The sequence below is a fragment of the Bos javanicus genome, chromosome 2, assembly GCF_032452875.1.
Source record: "Bos javanicus breed banteng chromosome 2, ARS-OSU_banteng_1.0, whole genome shotgun sequence".
Classification (NCBI taxonomy): domain Eukaryota; kingdom Metazoa; phylum Chordata; class Mammalia; order Artiodactyla; family Bovidae; genus Bos; species Bos javanicus.
The window spans coordinates 124,982,961-125,002,596 of NC_083869.1; the positions used below are offsets into that span (position 1 = coordinate 124,982,961).

Here is a 19,636-nt window from a genome sequence, read left to right on the forward strand (position 1 = left end):
GTCTTTTATTATTCCCATTTTGCAGATAAGAAAACTGAGGCCTAGAGAGGTTTACTCAGATTGAGCAACATATATGTGGTGTTCAGATTTGAACTGAAGACTCCAGAGTCTGTGCTCTTAACTATTACGCTGTACTACAAAACACAATTTCTCCCCTTAAGACCCGTGCAATCTTAACAATGCTAAAACTGAAAACAGCTAACTTCCGTGCCAAGCACTCTGCTAGGCCTCTATGCTTATCAATCATTTAATTGATATGACAGCTCTATTAAATAGATACTACTGTAATTATACTTGTTTTATAGATGAGAAGATAGACATTCTGAGAGTTAAAGAACTTGCATGAGATACAAATAACTACTAAATAGCAGCACTAGAAGCCAAGATAGACCAAAGAATTACTCGGGCTTGCCTAGTGGCTCAGCGGTAAAGAGTCAGCCTGCTGATACAGGAGACACGGGTTCGATTCCTGGCCCAGGAGGATCCCATATGCTGTGGAGCAACTAAACCTGTGCACCACAACTATTGAGCCTGTGCTCTAGAGCCCGGGACCACAAGAGAAGCCAGCACAATGACAACACTCTGCACCACAGTGAAGAGTAACGAAACCCCTGCTGACTAGAAAGCCCACGCAGCAACAAAGACGCAGCACAGCCTCCCCCCACAAAAAACAACCAAAAGAATCACTGTATAGGGAATGTGATGAAATGTAAAACAAGCAATGCTACTGAGCTGTCATCAAATGTCAGAAGTTACAGGAAGGAAACTTCATGACCTTCTTGCGTTCCAGGAATGATCACAGAATGACAGAAAGGGAAAATCCTGGCTGCTTGTGAGGCCTGGTGTTGAAAGCCTTCACACAGGTTATTTCATTATATCCTCTACGTGAAGAAGGTGTCAAATTTCCTCACTTTGACAGATGGGGAAATGATGCTGTAGAAAGTGATGCAATATGTCCAAGGTCACACAGCTGGTAAATGACAGGGCTAGAACTGGAACCTATGTTGTCTCTCAGGCCTGAGCCCTTAACCACTATGTTACCTGCTTTCTATTATTTGATCTTGCTTTTTGGTTGTGTGGGAGTCACATAGCCAGAGATGAATGGAAAAGTCAAAGGTAAATGGATAGTAAGGAAGATAATGTATAACCAAGAGTATTCAAGTACATTCAAGCAAAAGGAAGCAGATCTGCTTGGTCAGTACTAAAGATTCATTTGTTTTGGGAAGGAGCCCGTTGTTTGCATACCTTTGATGATGACATGAACTGTACAAATGTCTGTTTCTACCATTGTAATGGGAGCTATTAAAGACAGGGACTGTATCTTAGACACTGTCAGCCAGTGTCTAGCATTGTTGTTGCTTATTCGCTAAGTCCTGTTTGACTCTTTTGTGACCCCATGGACTACAGCCCACCAGGCTCCTCTGTCCATGGGACATTCCAGGCAAGAGTACTGGAGTGGGTTGCTATTTCCTTCTAAAGGGGATCTTCCCAGCCCAGGGATCAAACCCATGTCTCCTGTGTCTCCTGCATTGGCGGGCAGATTTTTTACCACTGTGCCACCCAGGAAGCCCACGGGAATGGCAGGCAAACTTCTCTTGCCACAAGGCAAAGCCTAAGGAGTTTATCAACACTAAACTCTATTCAAGGACATAAGAAGACCTGGATCAGTGTCGTGATCCAGATAACCCCAGCTGTGTAAAGATTTCATTCATTTAACAAATATTCAGAGTGACTATCACAGGCCAGATATTGTTCTGGGTACTAGGGGTACAGCAGAGAACAAAAGAGAGCACCTTTCCTCACGAATCTTATATTTTCAGTAGAGAAGCAGTGATTAGATAATCTAAAGTTGGATAGTAATAAATGCTATGAAAACGATTAAATAAAAGAAAGAAGGGGTAATGGGTAGTGAGTGTGCTACTTAATTTAGGATGGTTGGGGGTGCTTATGAACATTTTAGCAGAGACCTGAAAGAGATGAAGGAAGTCTGCACATTGAATTCTGGCGAGAGAGCACTCCATGCAAATGTAAGTTCTGCCTGAGAGAAAAAAAGGCTATGAAAGCTAAGTCTATTTTCAGAGGGAAATAAAAGTAGGGAGACCTGCCTTACTGGTAGAACTGGCTTTACCACGAAGCCACAGTAATAAAAATATTGTGTTGACACTGAAACAGAGAAAATGACCAATGGAATGGAATGGAGAGCCTAGAAATGGGAACTTAACATGTGATAAAAGTGACATCATGAAACACTGGAACGATTGTTTTTCCTTTGGTAATAGAAAAATGAATTCACTGTGTAGAGAAAAAAGCTGAATTTTTCCCTAAATGTGAAAGTTAAAACTATAAAGCTATTATTAGACAGTACAGGAAACTCTCTGTTACCCAGGTATAAATAAAGACTTCCAAAATAAGACTCCAAATTCTAAGGTCAAAATTTAGGACATCTACTAAATTAATGACATAACAAATTTGCATGAAGGTTGCAGACTGGGAGAAGGTATCTGCAGTGTTTAAACAAGGAGGGACTTCCCTGGTGGGGAAGTCCAGTGGTTAAGACACCACCCTCTCGATGCAGGGGGCCCAGATTCAGTCCTTGGTCAGAGAACTAGATCCTGCATGTGGCAGCAAAGATTGAAAATCCAGTGTGAGGCAGCTAAGACCCAGAGCAGCCAAATAAATAAATGAATGTTAATAAACAAGGAATAATGTCTAGAATATACAATCACTACAAATCAACAAGAAATCAAATAGAAAAACAAGCAAAGGATATATAAATACTTTAGTATTTTTTCACATACTAAGCATACAGAAAAATGAAAGTGTCAACTTTAATTATAATCAGAGAAATACAAATCAAAACAGCTGAGAACTCCCACTTTACCACTACCAGACTAGCAAAAATCAATAGCACTTGCGTTTTTTTTTTTTTGTTTAATCTGTGGACAAAGACAGGTGAGAAAAGAATGCTCTTCTGCAGCCCAGAACTCATTGTTTAGTATGAGTTTTGAGACAGATAAGAAGGATCATGATACCTGAAAGAGATTCAAGTGGTGGAGGTATTGATAAACACAAAGGTTGCTTCCAGGACTATAGATTTGATCATTTAAAAGCTTAAAATATAAAGGAAATTACCAACTACATTGATTTAGTACTCTAATTTTAATGTTGACATGAAACAAAGATGGCTTCCTTTTTTAGGCTTTTATTTTGAGGGTATGAACTTTAAAAATGAATTACCATATCCCAATGATCTGTACTATTCTTATTTTTTTAATAGCTTATTTTTTTTTTAAAGAACTTTATTTATTTATTTTTGGCTGTGCTGGGTCTTTCTCTAGTTGTGGAGAACAGGGGTTACTCTCTAGTTTTGGTGCCCGAGCTTCTCACTGCAGTGGCTTCTCTTGTTGCAGAGTACAAGCTCTAGGCCTCCAGGGCTTCAGTAGTTGGGGCCCCCGGGCTCTAGGGCACAGGCTTAAAAGTTGAGGCACATGGGCTTAGTTGCTCTGCAGCACGTGGGATCTTCCTGGATCAGGGATTGAACTCGTGTATCCTGCATTGGCAGGCAGATTCTTTACCACTGAGCCATCAAGGAAGCCCCACCTGTACTGTTCTGAGGTGTGATAGCTTAAGAGTAAATCTGATTTGAACTTAATGCATGTTTAGAGGATGTCTAAAATTCAGAACCAGACAGATCCATCTCCTCTGACCCTAAACATAGTCCATAGCTAATTGCTTGAGGAAATTGAATCTCCAAGACCACAGCTGGGGAATTTTGAAGTGTGTCCCTATTCCACTGAATATCAAAGAAGACCAACTGAAAAACTAGACTGAGCAAAAATTCTTTTTGAAAGGGTTATCTTGAACAGTATGACTCAAATGGAGGAATTAAGGCAATTGGCAGTGAAAAGGCATTAGAATGTGAAATTACTTAAAAGTTTATTGATAAATAATTTTGCTTGTTACATATTTAAAAAATCTTCACACTTACATAAAATACTGGCAAAATTAGAAAAATGGTAACACTGAAGAGTGATGAGGATGTGGTCATTAAGATTTCTTGTGTACTGTGATAGTAATGTAAATAGCACAGCATTCTGAAAAGCAACCTGATCATTTTTGGCAAAATTGAGCCTTCCCAATTACATAGTGTAGGGGAACTATTCATGTCAATATACAAACTTGCTTATTTTTGCAATTTTAATAGTAACAGAGTGTTGACAGCAACCTAGGTTTCTATCATCAAAAGAGTGAATGAGTACAAACGTGGTAGATGCACAGTACTTACGTGCCTGGATTCTGAAGCTAGACTGTTCAAATGCAGGCTCCAACACTTACAGTGGAAGTAAAAATTTGAGTTATCTGTGCCTCATTCTTATCTACAAAATGGGAGTAAAAATATCATAGGGTTGTTGGGAGAAGTATATGATTTAAAACATTTAAAGCATCTGAAACAGAGTGAAGCATTGTTGTTCAGTCGCTAAGTCATATCCAACTCTGCAACCCCATGGACTGCAGCACGCCAGGCTTCCCTGTCCTTCACTATCTCCCAGAGTTTGCTCAGATTCATGTCCATTGAGTCAGTGATGCTATCTAACCATCTCATCTTCTGCTCCCCTTCTCCTTTTGCCTTCACTCTTTCCCAGCATCAGGGTCTTTTCCAATGAGTCGGCTCTTCGCATCAGGTGGCCAAAATATCGGAAGCTTCAGCTTCATCATCAATCCTTCCAGTGAATATCCAGGGTTGATTTCCTTTAGGATTGACTGGTTTGATCTCCTTGCAGTCCAAGGGACTCTCAAGAGTCTTCTCCAGCATCAGAATTCGAAGGCATTGATTCTTCAGTGCTCAACTTTCTTTATGGTCCAATTCTCATACATACATGACTACTAGAAAAACCATAGCTTTGACTATATGGACCTTTGTTGGCAAAGTTAAGCACTATTTAAGTACTAATATTACTGGTAATATGAAAGCCTATGCAAGTTCAAAGTTGTAAGTTAGGTTTATGTATAGCAACAAGAGAATATCACAAAAGCAATAACAACTTTAAAAAGAAGAGGAACATTTATTGCACATCACTAATGTGAATATGCTTACATAACTACATAGTTTTTAAGACAAGCATCAGAGACATACATTGAACATATATGAATGGGTGCCTATAATAAAGAGTTGAGTTTAGGAATTAAGTGGATGACTACAAAATAAGAAAGGGGCCTGCTTGAATTATCTTGCTAATATGTTATGAAAGGAGGAACAAGATTTACTCATGCAACTGAAGCAACAGTTAGACCTGGACATGGAACATGGACTGGTTTCAAATTGGGAAAAGGGTATGTCAAGGCTGTATATTGTCACCCTGCTTATTTAACTTATATGCAGAGTACATCATGTGGAATGCCAGGCTGGATGAAGCACAAGCTGGAATCAAGATTGCCGGGAAAAATATCAATAACCTCAGATATGCAGATGACACGACTCTTATGGCAGAAAGTGAAGAGGAACTGAAGAGCCTCTTGATGAAAGTGAAAGAAGAGAGTGAAAAAATTGGCTTAAAACTCAACATTCAGAAAACTGAGACCATGGCATCGGGTCCCATCACTTCATGGCAAATGGATGGAGAAACAATGGAAATAGTGAGAGACTTTATTTTCCTGGGCTCCAAAATCACTGCAGATGGTGACTGCAGCCATGAAATTACAAGATGCTTGCTCCTTGGAAGAAAAGCTATGACAAACCTAGACAGCATATTAAAAAGCAGAGACATTACTTTGCCAACAAAGGTCCACCTAGTCAAACCTATGGTTTTTCCAGTAGTCATGTATGGATGTGAGAGTTGGACCATAAAGAAAGCTGAGGGCCAAAGAATTGATGCTTTTAAATTGTAGTTTTGGAGAAGACTCTTGAGAGTCCCTTGGACTGAAAGGAGATCAAACCAGTAAATCCTAAAGGAAGTCAGTCCTGAATACTCATTGGGAGGACTGACGCTGAAGCTGAAGCTCCAATACTTTGGCCACCTGATGGGAAGAACTGACTCATTGGAAAAGACCCTGATGCTGGGAGATTGAAGGCAGGAAAAGAAAGGGGACAACAGAGGATGAGATGGTTGGATGGCATCACTGGCTTGATGAACATGAGTTTGAGAAAGCTCCAGGAGTTGGTGAAGGACAGGGAAGCCTGGCATGCTGCAGTTCCTGGGGTCGCAGAGTCAGACACAACTGAGCAACTGAACTGATGCAACTGAAGCCAGTAAAAGCTTCAGTTGAAAATATGGAAGGTTAAAAAAAAAAAAAAATATGGAAGGTTAAGTCAAGAAAAGGATCCCAGAACCAGAGAAATAGCCACCTAATCAACTTGGAAGCTATCCTATATTTGATTTTACCCTTAAATCAGGTAATATCATCCTTACCATTTAGGTCAACTCTGGATAGGTTTTCTTAACAGAGTATTCATATAATCTTGGCAAACTGAGGTCCAACGAGAATTATGATTTGTCAAATGTTAGTCAACTGGGGTGTTATTTAAGTGGAAGGTTCCAGAAGAAAATGAAAATTTTGAGTGACCTACAATTTTTAGCAAGCCAAACTGTCTCCAGTGTATTAAAAACTCTGCTGCTGCTAAGCTGCTAAGTCACTTCAGTCATGTCCGACTCTGTGCGACCCCACAGACAGCAGCCCACCAGGCTCCCCCATCCCTGGGATTCTCAAGGCAAGAACACTGGAGTGGGTTGCCATTTCCTTCTCCAATGCATGAAAGTGAAGAGTGAAAGTGAAGTCGCTCAGTAGTGCGACTCTACAGGTATTAAAAACTCTACAGGTAGTAAAATAACCCACATTTATCTCACTCAGAACTGTTTTAAAAAATTCATTAAGTCAAATGATAAATGGGAAATTATATAAAAGCTCTTTACAAATAAAGATAAGATGAACAATGAAGAAAAGAAAATTCATGTAAGGAAAAAAATGTCCAGTAAACATAAAAATTTAAATCTCACTGATCATGTTTTTTTTTTTTTAATTAAAACCAGTCACTATTTAACATCAAATGGGAAAAATGTGTTATCATGGTCACACCCAGTTTTGGCAACTGTGTTGGAAACCTCATTTACAACTGGGAGGAGTGAAAACTGGAACATTTCTGGAAGGCATTTGGCAATACATGGCAGAAGGCTTAAAACAGTGCATACTCTCTGACCCAGCAGTTCCCTGGAATTTATCCTAAAGAATGATCACACATGAGAAAAAATATCTAACTAAAAGTACTAGCAACACTGGATAGTTTATAAAAGCAAAAATATGGGATCTATCTAAAAATCCCAAAGTACAGGAAACAATTAAGTTTTGGAAAATCCTAATGATAGGATACAAATAATAATTACAATTATCAATATTTAACTATAAGCTTTGCTCATTTGTAGCTGAATTGCTCAGGGAAAGCTAATTACTCTCTCTGCACCTCATTTCCGTGTAAAATATGGGTCGTTGTGAGGATTAAGTTAATAAAAATACCTAAAATCACTGCAGATGGTGATTGCAGCCATGACATTAAAAGACGCTTACTCCTTGGAAGGAAAGTTATGGCCAACCTACATAGCATATTGAAAAGCAGAGATATTACTTTGCCAACAAAGGTCCTTCTAGTCAAGGCTATGGTTTTTCCAGTGGTCATGTATGGATGCAAGAGTTGGACTGTGAAGAAAGCTGAGTGCCGAAGAATTGATGCTTTTGAACTGTGGTGTTGGAGAAGACTCTTGAGAGTCCCTTGGACTGCAAGGAGATCCGACCAGTTCATCCTAAAGGAGATCAGCCCTGGGTGTTCTTTGGAAGGAATGATGCTAAAGCTGAAACTCCAGTACTTTGGCTACCTCATGTGAAGAGCTGACTCATTGGAAAAGACTCTGATGCTGTGAGGGATTGGGGGCAGGAGGAGAAGCGGACGACACAGGATGAGATGGCTGGATGGCATCACTGACTCGATGGACGTGAGTCTGAGTGAACTCCGGGAGTTGGTGATAGACAGGGAGGCCTGGCGTGCTGTGATTCATGGGGTCGCAAAGAGTTGGACACGACTGAGCGACTGAACTAAGCTGAACTGAAAGCACTTAGGATAACACTGGCACATAATAACTCAATAAAAACTTTTTTAAGCAGAGGAACATTGTAGCCTAATATCCTGGAAAAATGTTACTGATTTAAAAAAATGATTATAAACCAGTATATACAGAGTATTTTTCTAAAATATATCTCATATACATACATTTCTAAAAATAAAGCCTGCTGCTGCTGCTGCTAAGTCACTTCAGTTGTGTCCGACTCTGTTCGACCCCATAGGCGGCAGCCCACCAGGCTCACCCATCCCTGGGACTCTCCAAGCAAGAACACTGGAGTGGGTTGCCATTTCCTTCTCCAGTGCATGAGAGTGAAAAGTGAAAGTGAAGTCGCTCAGTCGTGTCCGACTCTTAGCCGACTCTGCAGCCTACCCGGCTCCTCTATCCATGGGATTTTCCAGGCAAGAGTACTGGAGTGGGGTGCCATTGCCTTCTCCAAAATAAAGCCTAGAAAGATATAAAACAAAATAGAAACTATACATCTCAGGACTTCCCTGGTAGTCCAGTGGTTAAGAAACTGCTTCTACTACAAGGGGCATGGGTTTAATCTCTGGTTTGGGAACTAAATTCCTGCATGCTGTGCATGAGGCACACCAAAAGGAAAAAAAAAAAACAAAAAACCCAGCACATCTCTTTAAATAATAAGATTATACATTATCTTCCTTATTTTTGTATTTAATTTTTTTCAATAACAAACACGTGCTACTCGTACAAAAGGTAAAAGCTATCTATCATCTACCAAATTTAAACAAAACACTGTCATATATTTGCTCCAGTTGGTAATGAGTCCATCCCAAATTAGTAGGGTAGTACGGTAAAGAATCAGAATGGTAGACATTTCTCCTTACAGCTTTTATTACTGCACAATACAAACTTGGTCTCTATTTTACAAACCTTATACACAAAAAGTTTTCTTCCCGAAAGCTACTTTATTCCAGTTTCCCCTATTCCTGCAGAAGGATGATCTAGATTCTCCATGCTATTCTTAGCGTTTAAGTTAAAAACACTGTCACAAAAGTGCACTGGCCATATGAGGAAACCAGTGCAAAGAACCAACAGAGTTCTCACTGGCTTCCATCCTGAGGGAAGAATGCATGGCTGGCGGTGGTGAAATGGGGCAATTATATCTTTTCTTGTAACAGCTGAGGACAAGCCCCAGTGGTGGACAGATTGTCTTAGTCACATGAGCCTTTTGGGGTCTATTTTCTCTAGGTGAACCAGAGGTTTCAGCTGCTCCGCAAAGTTCCTCATGTCATCAGAGACCATGTCCTGCCCAGCTGGTGCAACAACACTTAGTTCCACGAGATAGGACAGTGACAAGGCCTCAGTGTTGTCCGTGTTCCCTGGCACCAGGATGCGGAAGATCTTGTACACCACGATCTTCATGATGCCTTTCCGGAACAAGTGTCCCCTGGCAACAAACTCGTGGTCCATGCGAAAGCCCATTTCCATGAGGAAGTCAGTGAGGTTCTCAGATGTTGCAATGTCCACGCAGTTACGCACCAGGGCATGGCGGTTCTTGTCTCCCATCTCTGGCTGTCCCAGGTAGCGAAGATGCCAGGGTGCCCCTGCCCTATCCAGAGAGCGTCGGGCCCTTAAAACAAATGGACTGGCCTGCTGGCCCTTAAGGAGGAATACCATCTCGTGGTCAACAAAAGTCTCGGGTTCCATGTTGTCACATAAACCACGAAGGCGGTGGATGAGGCTTTCCAAGCTGTGATCTAAAACGCTTCCTGAAGAAGGAAAAAAGCACTATTGAGTTCCATCTTTCATTTTGGGTAATGGAATTAGCAAAAGACTGAAAAAACCAAAATAATTTAGTGTAGTGTTTTGTAAACCATGCTGCTGCTGCTGCTGCTGCTGCTGCTAAGTCACTTCAGTTGTGTCCAACTCTGTGCGACCCCATAGACAGCAGCCCGCCAGGTTCCGCCGTCCCTGGGATTCTCCAGGCAAGAACACTGGAGTGGGTTGCCATTTCCTTCTCCAATGCATGGAAGTGAAAAGTGAAAGTGAAGTCACTGAGTTGTGTCCAACTCTCAGCGACCCCATGGACTGCAGCCTACCAGGCCCCTGTGTCCATGGGATTTTCCAGGCGAGAGTACTGGAGTGGGGTGCCAAAACCATAGGCCCAATATATGAGATTTTAGAGAGGTTACACTGCCAAGATATTATATAACAAGTTAATCTCTTTTCAATTTTTTGCACTGTCTTATTTGGTACTAGAAGTTAGGCCTTGTTTAGTAATGCTAACCTCTAGCAGACTTTGGGATTTAATAGGCAACAGTATCTACCTAGAATAATTATTTTATTCCATTCTATTATAAAATAATATATATATTATTTTATATAAGACAAAAAATAATAAATAAAACAGCATGTGTGTGTTAGTTGCTCAGTCGTGTCCGACTCTGCAACCCCACGGACTGTAGCCTGCCAGGCTCCTCTGTCCATGGGATTTTCCAGGCAAGAATACTAGAGTGGGTGGCCATTTTCTTCTCCAATAGAATAGCGTATTTCCCTCCAATCTCTTTTCACTTTTCTGCTTTATTTTTCTTTAGCTTATCACATCAACTATTTAGTCATCTTTCAACATATCAATGTATTGACTTTTTAATCATCTTTCTTTCTCTACTGCTGATACTCCAATGAGAGGAACATATTCCTTTATTGACTAAATCTGTTAAAGTAAATAAAAATATACTACTGTAACTACAGTAAATATTGACAGTGGTACTCAAATGATTGAATTTTTGGAAAAGCAACAGAGTGGGTCCCAGTTATCATAGGACAGATCACAGGAGTAGGGAGTGGGTCCTACATTCAGAACAGTGTCAGACGTGTGTTTTTTCATTCTTCAGACATTTAAGGAGCTTTGTTAAGTGCTGGTTCATATACTTAAACTTACTGAATGGCACCATGCTAAGAAGTAGGGGGCCTGGCCTGCCCAGAGATTATAGTTTAGTGGGGGGAACAAAAAAAATAAATAAGTAAACCAATAAACAAGAGATAAATGGAAATAAGTAAACAAGAGATAAACGGGGTATGGAATAGAGAGCAACCGGTATGGGTGGAGAAGAGGAGACATCTTTGAGGGCTTGGAGTAGTCAGAGAAGATTTCTAAGGGAATGACAACTGAGTTGAGGCCTGAGGGATAAATATGAGATGGCTATATGAAGGGCTGGAACAAAGTATAGAGGCCAGGGGATCAGAGGTAGGAAAGAGCTTGGGGAATGCAAAGAAATGAAAGGATCTCAGTGTGGCTGAAGTATGGTAAGCAAGACGGAAGATGATCATGAAATGAGTATTCGGGATGGGCCAAAGCAGGCAGGCCTTATGTGTCGCCCATGCTAAAGGCTGTATTTTATTGTAAGGCCACTGGACAGTTATTAGCTCCACAGTGTATTCTCCATGCAACAAGGAAAGATATGACTGGATTTACATTTTAAAAAGATCACTCCAGGAAAACTGGTATGGACGCTTCAACCAGACAGGGTCACATGAAAAAAAGTGGGAGTGAGGGGAGGCGGGTCCAAGTTAAAAAAGGCTTAAGAGATACAGTTTTCATATGTAATGCATGAGACGATATTATGCCCTGGATCAAAACACAAGATGGAGGAAACTTTTGAATATGAATTAGATATTAGATGATATTAAAAATATACTATGACTTTTTCAGGTAATAATGATAGTATTGCAGTTATTAATGGAGAAGGCAATGGCACCCCACTCCAGTACTCTTGCCTGGCAAATCCCATGGATAAAGGAGCCTGGTAGGCTGCAGTCCATGGGGTCAATGCTAGTCGGACACGACTGAGCGACTTCACTTTCGCTTTTCACTTTCATGCATTGGAGAAGGAAATGGCAACCCACTCCAGTGTTCTTGCCTGGAGAATCCCAAGGACGGGGGAGCCTGGTGGGCTGCCGTCTATGGGGTTGCACAGAATTGGACACGACTGAAGTGACTTAGCAGCAGTAGCAGCAGCAGGGTTATTATGGACAATACGCTTGCTTTTTTAGAGATGTATATTGAAAGTGTCTGGGGGTAAAATGTTATGAGATCTGAAACCGTCTTCAAAAACGGCAAAAGGAAAAAGATAAAGCAAATATGGCAAAAGGACAGAAACAGAAATCTAGATGACTAGATCTAGAAATCTAAGTTGACTGTTCACAGGAATTCCTTGGTCATCCAGTGGTTAGGACTTGGTGCTCCCAATGCAGGGGACCCAGGTTTCATCCCTGGTTCAGAAACTAAGATCCTGCATGCCATGCTGCTGCTGCTGCTGCTAAGTCGCTTCAGTCATGTCTGACTCTGTGCGACCCCATAGACTCTATTTTCTTTTCTCTGAGATTGATTCCTGAATGCATGGCTTAAGCAACTGATGCCTGACAGCGGCACTTACTGAGATGGGAAAGACTGAAGTAGAGGCAGCTTGAGGAGTGAAATTAACAATCCTATTTTGTTCATAGTAAGTTACTAAATGGATGATCTGAATTAAAGTCTAAATTCTTCCACTAAAGATTAAATGATCTCCTGAAAATCATAACCCTCCCTGGGTCTTGAGTTTTTTCATCTGGGAAAGTTACTTCACTTCTATTTCCTGATCTAGAAGATGGAACTAATAATGGTATCATAACATTACCATATGATCTATTAATCTCACTTCTGGGCATTCACTCCTAAAGAATTCAAAGCAAGATCTTGAAGAGGTATGTGCACACCCATGTTCACTGAGCATTATCTATGATAACCATTTGGGTAGAAGCAATCCAACTGTCTGACAGAGAAATGAATAAAGAAAATGTGGTATGTACATACAGTGGAACATTATTCAGATTTTTTAAAGGAGATTCTCTCACATGCTAAAGCATTAATGTTGAGGACATTATACTAAGTGAAATAAGCCAGTCATAAAAAGACAAATACTGAATGCTTCCACTCCTATGAGGTTATCTAAAGTTGTCAAAATTAGAAACATCAAGTAGAAAGGTTGTTGCCAAAGCCTGGGTCGAGGGGAAAGGAGGAATTAGTGTTTAACAGGAATAGAATTTCAATTCTGCAAGATGAAAAAGTTCTAGAGATTAGCTATAAAACAATGTGATATACCTAACATTACTGAACTGTATGCTTAAAAATGTTTAATATGGTAAACTTAATGTTATGTATTTGTGACCATAATTAAAAGTAAATTGGGGAATAAAAGGGTGCCAGAAATTATGCAAGTAGCCTTTATATAACAGCCTCTCATCTCCATGGAAACTGGAACAGAAAACAGGAAAACAGGTAATTCAAGCTCCCTAGTTCACTTACCCTGCAGCAGGTACTCCATCATGTTAATGGTGCCCCCGGTGACAGGCATCATGGTGACTGGAGGTGCCTCCATGTTTATCTGTTTAAGTTGAAAATGACAGAACTAGATTTGGAGTCCCCAGTCAGGTAAAGAACAGGATACACCTGGAGAAGAGTTATACTTGTTAATACATGGGAGAGGCAGAGAGAGACCAGATCTGCTTGGGACATTGGCCTGGACATGCAGATTCATTCATCCACCCATTCAAATCTTTTTTAGTAACTGCTATAGGCTAGTTTCAGGTGATCCAGAAATACACAAAGGAGGCCTGATCATGGAGTTACAGCATAATCTTCCAGTCTCAAGGTCTGAAACCCTTCAGTGGTTTTCTGTGCACCCTGGGACTCAATGTCTTTCTTCTAAAATGAGGCCACGATATTAACCCCCAAGGCTTTGTGGCTCAGATAACATAATGGACCTGCAATTAAAGACTGAAAAGTGACTTAAGGACTCTTTTATGTCCTTCAATTTATAGATGAGGATGTTGAGGCTTGGGGAGAAGCCTAAGGACACACAATAGGTCGGTAGCAGAACCTAGACCAGACTAAAATCTAGGCGTTCCACCTCTCTGAAAACCTTTTAAAGAGATAGAAGCGAAAGCGCGAAGTTCTTTCCATTGACGCTTTGTGTTAGTCGTTCAGTCGTGTCCGACTCTTTGGGACCCCATGGACCTAGCCCGCCAGGCTTCTCTGTCCATGGGGCTTTCCAGGCAAGGATACTGAAGTGGGTTGCCATTTCCTTCTCCAGGGGAATCTTCCCAATACAGGGATCAAACCCGGGTCTCCTGCATTGCAGGCGGATGCTTTACCGTCTGAGTTTACTAGGGAAGCCCCAATGATGCTTTAGGGCCTCCTAAAGCCAGCATCAAAACGTGCCCACTTACACCAAAAACACACCTCCGAGCGCGTTCCAGCGTCTTCCAGCAAAGCGGGGGACCGTATTCACCCGAGCACCTCCGAGCTTTCGAGCAACAATCACCACCCCCAGCCCTAAACTTGAAAACCCCTGGGCAGTGCAACACTTCTCTAGCCTCTTCCCACTTGTGACAAAAATCTTTCGTCGCGCAAACGTCGACACCGCCACTCCGCGACGTAAGGGTGCCGAGAGGACAAAAAAGTCATTTCCGCCGTACGGCAAGCAGGAGCGCATGCGCAAGCTGAGATGCTGCACGGAAGATGGCGGCCTCCTTAGGAGCGGTCCTTTGGGAGATTCAGGCGGCATTGCCGTCATAGGCCGTCTTCCAGGAAAATATTTTTTTCAATTGTGAAGACCTGGACGTCTTTTTGTCCAGGAAATCTCTTGGACCTGAAAGGACAAAGAGACCCTGGGGAAGAGAGCTTCAGAAAAAGAGGAGAGATTGTCGTAAAACAAAAACTTATTTTGGTTGGGTATCTGAAGATAGAACTTCCCCAGTGGCTCAGCGGTACAGAATCTGCCTGCAGGAGACAAAGAAGTCTCTGGTTGGATCCCTGGGTCGGGAAGGTCCCCTGGAGGAGGGCATGGCAACCCACTCCAGTATTCTTGCCTAGAGAATCCCATGGATGGAGTGGCTGGCTACAGTCCAATGGCTGGCTACAGTCCATAGGGTCAAATAGTCCCGCGGGACTGAAGCGACTGAGTACGCACGCAGCAAACTTCAGAACCGTGAGGGAGCTCAGCAATACTTTTCATATTTGTTCACTCTTCTGTGTTTGTTTTACTTCAGTACAAAAATATTGGGAGATAAATTCGATGAGTACTGCTTATGTGGCAAGGACATAAAGTCCAGGAAAAGAGTGAGCTGGAATAACGTGACTTAAGCCCTCTCTTGGAGCGAACAATTTAAAGGGCACCAAAATACTCAGTAATAAATTTTTAAACATTTAATGCACGGCGTGCGAGCCAAGTAAGCAACGCAGACTCATCCCCGAACGGCCGTAGGTTCACTCAGAACAGGTCCCGCTCCTAGAGAAGAGCTGCGCGTGGAGAGTTTTGGTCCTCATCTGGTTCTTTCCTCCGGCCGGCAGGCGCGGCCCCGCGGGGGCGGGTGGGGCCCACCTGCGCCTCCTGGGGGGCGTGCAACCCGCCGCAGTGAGACTCAGTCTCCTAACCACCGCCGCCGCCGCCACACCTTAGGTCACTTTGGCTTCTGATGTTTTCATTTCCCTTGCTGAGGTGCTGCTTCTGGGTTAAAGTCATCTTAGTGCCTGTCCATTTGTAGACAGGACAAGGTCGCTCGAATAGATCAGGAGTTGAGCTCAGAGTGGGCTTCCCTGGTGGCTCCGACGGTAAAGCGTCTGATCCCCTGGAGAAGGAAATGGCAACCCACTCCAGTACTTTTGCCTGGAAAATTCCGTGGCCGGAGGAGCCTGGCAGGCTACAGTCTATGGGATCACAAGGAGTCGGACACAACTGAGCAACTTCACTCACTCCAGCTCAGAGTAGGTCAAAGGTACACACATGCTGGGAGTGGGCATCAAAACAGAAGGAGGGTTGCCAAGTACAGCCAGGACTAGGTGTTCACCGTGTATACTTAATAAAGGCCAGAATCTCATCTGTCTCTGGTGGTCGGGTCTGTTGGTTTCACTGGATCAAATTCAACCGGATCCAAACCAGTTCATGGAATAAAACACTCTGGACTTCGGTGGCCACTGTTCCCATCAAGAAAGGATGGTCGAGTTTGGAAATAAACATATTGGAGAGCTGTAAACACCACAAACCTAAAAACAGGTCACAAGGCTGAAACTGGGCCTAATTAGACCTGAAAGCAAGGAAAGAATTCAGCTTCTCCAGCTGGCTCTCCTATGGACTTTTGATGGTTTACTGCAGCTGGATTACAGGCACTTCTGAAGGTACTGAGAGTCCTGTGGTGAGTCTTCCAGGCAGTTCTGGATAAGAAGCACTTTCCAGACTTCAAGACGGCAGAAGAGAAGTGCAAGAGTCAACTTTGAGTCAAACTCAAAGGTAGTAGATCTAGGGACTGACAGATTAACCTACTGAAAGTCACAAGAACAGTGGGAAAAACTAGCTCTTCTGCCCCAAGGGTGAGGAAAATTGTCTCAAATTGCAAACACTTATGTCTATGATGCCCCAACAGACTTTATCGATTTTCAGTCAGATCATGACAAAGACACCGAAGGCATAGATTCTTCATTTGAGAAGGCCAGTTGGAGGATAAGGTATGGAGAACTGTGGAAAAACACCCTTTATCCTTTGATTCTCTGAAGAAAGAACACCAGTTACAGGAAGAAGAGAGAAGAACTGCAGACAGGTGAGGTGCCCTTCAGGTTCAAGGTGCACCCGTTGCCTTAATTTGTCATCATTGATCTGCTAGAGAAGGTGAAGAATACAACCAAGCCTGAAGGCCCAGATTCAGAATCAACAGCTGGAGGAAGGACTAAAACAGCAGAAAGCAGCAGCTTGCTTCGAGGCTAGTCCAAACACCACCATCTACCTCAAGCCCTTTTGTAGGGAAAGAGCAAATTAGCCAAGATGGCGTGGTCAGGCCCTCTCTCTCTTGCCCCAAATTTTATAAACAATGATTATGTAACATCTGAGCTCATTTCTAGCACTGCGCGTGCACGTCAGGAGGTACTCGCTTGGCCAAGGGCTACTGTTTTTCTCTAAGCATATATGAGCTTTACCTGGAAAGCCCTGGCAGGCTATGTTATGGTTATGTGAAGTTATGACTGTTGCTACGGCTGCTGTGTCAGCCAGGAGACAGACTGCATTATGTTACAGTATGGCTCTATTATGGCTACCTTATGGTTCTGTTAGGTTATGTGATATTATGGCTGCTGCTTCGGCTGCTGTATCAGCCAGGAGAGAATAAAGGTGTCTGCAGTTCCCACTGCTCCTTGCATCTTCTTCCAGCCTTTTAGCTCGTGTCTTGCCTACTCTGGATTCAAAGAATAGTGTGGCACAGTGAGACACAGGCTGTAGCCCACCAGGCTCCTCTCTCCATGGAATTTTCCAGGCAAGAATACTGGAGGGGGTAGCCATTTCCTACTCTAGGGGATCTTTCCAACCCAGGACTTGAACTCGTGTCTCCTGTGTCTTCTGCATTGGCAAGTGGATTCTTTACCACTGAGCCCACCTGGGAAGTCCCTACTAACCATTGGACTGCCAGGGAATTCCCTTTTTAAACATTTTTTATGACATTTACTCAAATTTTAGCTGGCATTTCAGAAGCGGCATTAAAAAAAAAAAAAAAGAACGAGTAAGAAATGGGTGAACAATATGGTAAAACTTGGACAAAGGCTCAGGAGTTGTAGGGGTGGGTTTCTGTATAAGGATGTGAGGCCTGGCGCTTAGAATGGAGCTTGCTTCTGTCTTCTGTCGCTACCCAGCTGTGCAACCTTGGGCAATTCACTTCCCCTCTCTGAGCCTCAGCTTCCTTTTTTTATAAAATAGAGTTAAAAATAGTACTTTCTTAAGCGGGGGAGGTTGTAAAAATAAAATGAGATGTTTAAGAAACACAGCATAGAGCCTGGCTTATTGTAAGCAATCAATAAATGATAGCTATTATTATTACACTTTATATCTCTCAGTTGAGCAAACACATTCTATCTTAATGAATATATTTTGTGCATGTCTCATCCCCCAAAGTGAGAGAAGGCAATGGAACCCCACTCCAGTAGTCTTGCCTGGAAGATCCCATGGATGGAGAAGCCTGGTGGGCTGCAGTTCATGGGGTCACTAAGAGTCAGACATGACTGAGTGACTTCACTTTAAATTTCACTTTCATGCTTTGGAGAAGGAAATGGCAACCCACTCCAGTGTTCTTGCCTGGAGAATCCCAGGGACAGGGGAGCCTGGTGGGCTTCCGTCTATGGTGTCGCACAGATTCGGACACGACTGAAGCGATTTAGCAGCAGCAGCATCACCCAAAGTAGATTATAAACATCTTGAAGGGAGAAATCATGTACTTCCTTTTATATATTTGTGTCTTAGACAGCTCAGGCTGCTGTAACAAAATATAAATGAAATGGCTTATGAACAACAAATTTATTTTACATAGTTTTGGAGGGTGGAAATCTGAGCTTAGGGTTGCAACATGGTTGGGTTCTGATGAGCACCCCCTTAAGGTTGCAGCTTGCCAACCTCTCCTTGCAGCCTCACATGGTGAAGACCAGAGAAAACTCCCTCTGGACTCTCATTAAGGGCACTAATCCCATTCACGGGGGCCCCCTTTCCTCTTGACCTCATCTAACCCTAGCCATTTCTCAGAGGCCCTTCCTCCTAATACTGTAACATTGGTAGTAGTATTTCACCAATACCAGTAGTATTTCATTGGTAGTAGGGTTTCACCATAACGATTTGGTGAGGGGGGACACAAACATTCTGTCTACAACAATGTACTTTATAGGTAGTGGGTGTTCAAAAATGTTGTTGAACACATCAAAATGACTACCAATTATTGAACAGTTGCTATATACAACTTTACACTGTATATGTGTAACTATGTCAAATACCTCCCAAAGGTAGCTATTACCATCTCCATTTTACAGAGGAGGAAAAAGAGGTTCAGAGAGGTTCAGAGAGGTGACTTGCCCAAAGCTGAATTGCCAGCAAATGGCAGGGCTCAGATTCAAAATCAGTTCCTTCGCTTGTAAACCTTTCTCTTTACCATGCCTCCCTCTGAATTCATGGGCTGTTTCTCCACAGTGAATTTCCTCAATTATTACAATTAATGGCACCAAAGAAGGAGAAAACGTCATACATGGATGCTTCCTAGCCCATCACTAGACTGGGCTCCAAGGAGTAAGACTAGTTCTTGGCCAGTCTTCATTAGAACAGCAGACCATCAACATGGATTGCAGGGCACACTTACCCATACACAATGCTTTCATCAATTTTCTAGAATAGTCTGATATAAATTGACAGATCTATCTCTCTGTTATCTGCAGTGCTAGGATATCAACCTTAGTATTACAAACTAGTTAATTTCCCTAGGAAAAGCTGCTTCCTGTGCATAGCCCTCAGGGAAACATATAACTGCTCTTTTCAACCTAGTTGTTTCCACCATCCTTATAAGTTCATGCCACTTCTCAGAGTAAAAGCCAAAGTTCTCACTATGCCTACACAATCTGCCCTCATCACCTGTTACCTTTCTGACCATCTGCATCTGTGTCTGCCCCCGCCCCATTCACTCAGCTCCAATCACACTGCTCTCGTTGGTCTTACTTGAACATGTCAAGGAGG

At 42.4% G+C, this 19,636-nt stretch overlaps 1 protein-coding gene and 1 non-coding gene across 3 annotated transcripts; one reads left to right on the top strand and one right to left on the bottom strand.

The window, feature by feature from the left end:
* Positions 1-2,912: 2,912 nt before the first annotated feature.
* LOC133236274 (small nucleolar RNA SNORA40) lies at positions 2,913-3,028 on the top strand. Its single transcript, XR_009732820.1, has one exon. It is a non-coding gene; the product is annotated as a small nucleolar RNA SNORA40 (small nucleolar RNA).
* Positions 3,029-8,938: 5,910 nt separating this feature from the next.
* Positions 8,939-14,574, bottom strand: MED18 (mediator complex subunit 18). 2 transcript variants are annotated; one of them, XM_061391087.1, is made up of 3 exons: positions 14,337-14,574; positions 13,414-13,557; positions 8,939-9,838 (listed from the first exon to the last, which is right to left on the bottom strand). In XM_061391087.1, exons 2-3 carry the CDS (start codon positions 13,484-13,486, stop codon positions 9,285-9,287), a joined length of 627 nt encoding a protein of 208 aa, XP_061247071.1. In that variant the 5' UTR covers positions 13,487-13,557; positions 14,337-14,574; the 3' UTR covers positions 8,939-9,284. The 2 variants fall into 2 exon arrangements, with proteins under 2 accessions (XP_061247071.1, XP_061247063.1); XM_061391079.1 differs by having other exon boundaries at positions 14,350-14,573.
* Positions 14,575-19,636: the final 5,062 nt, after the last annotated feature.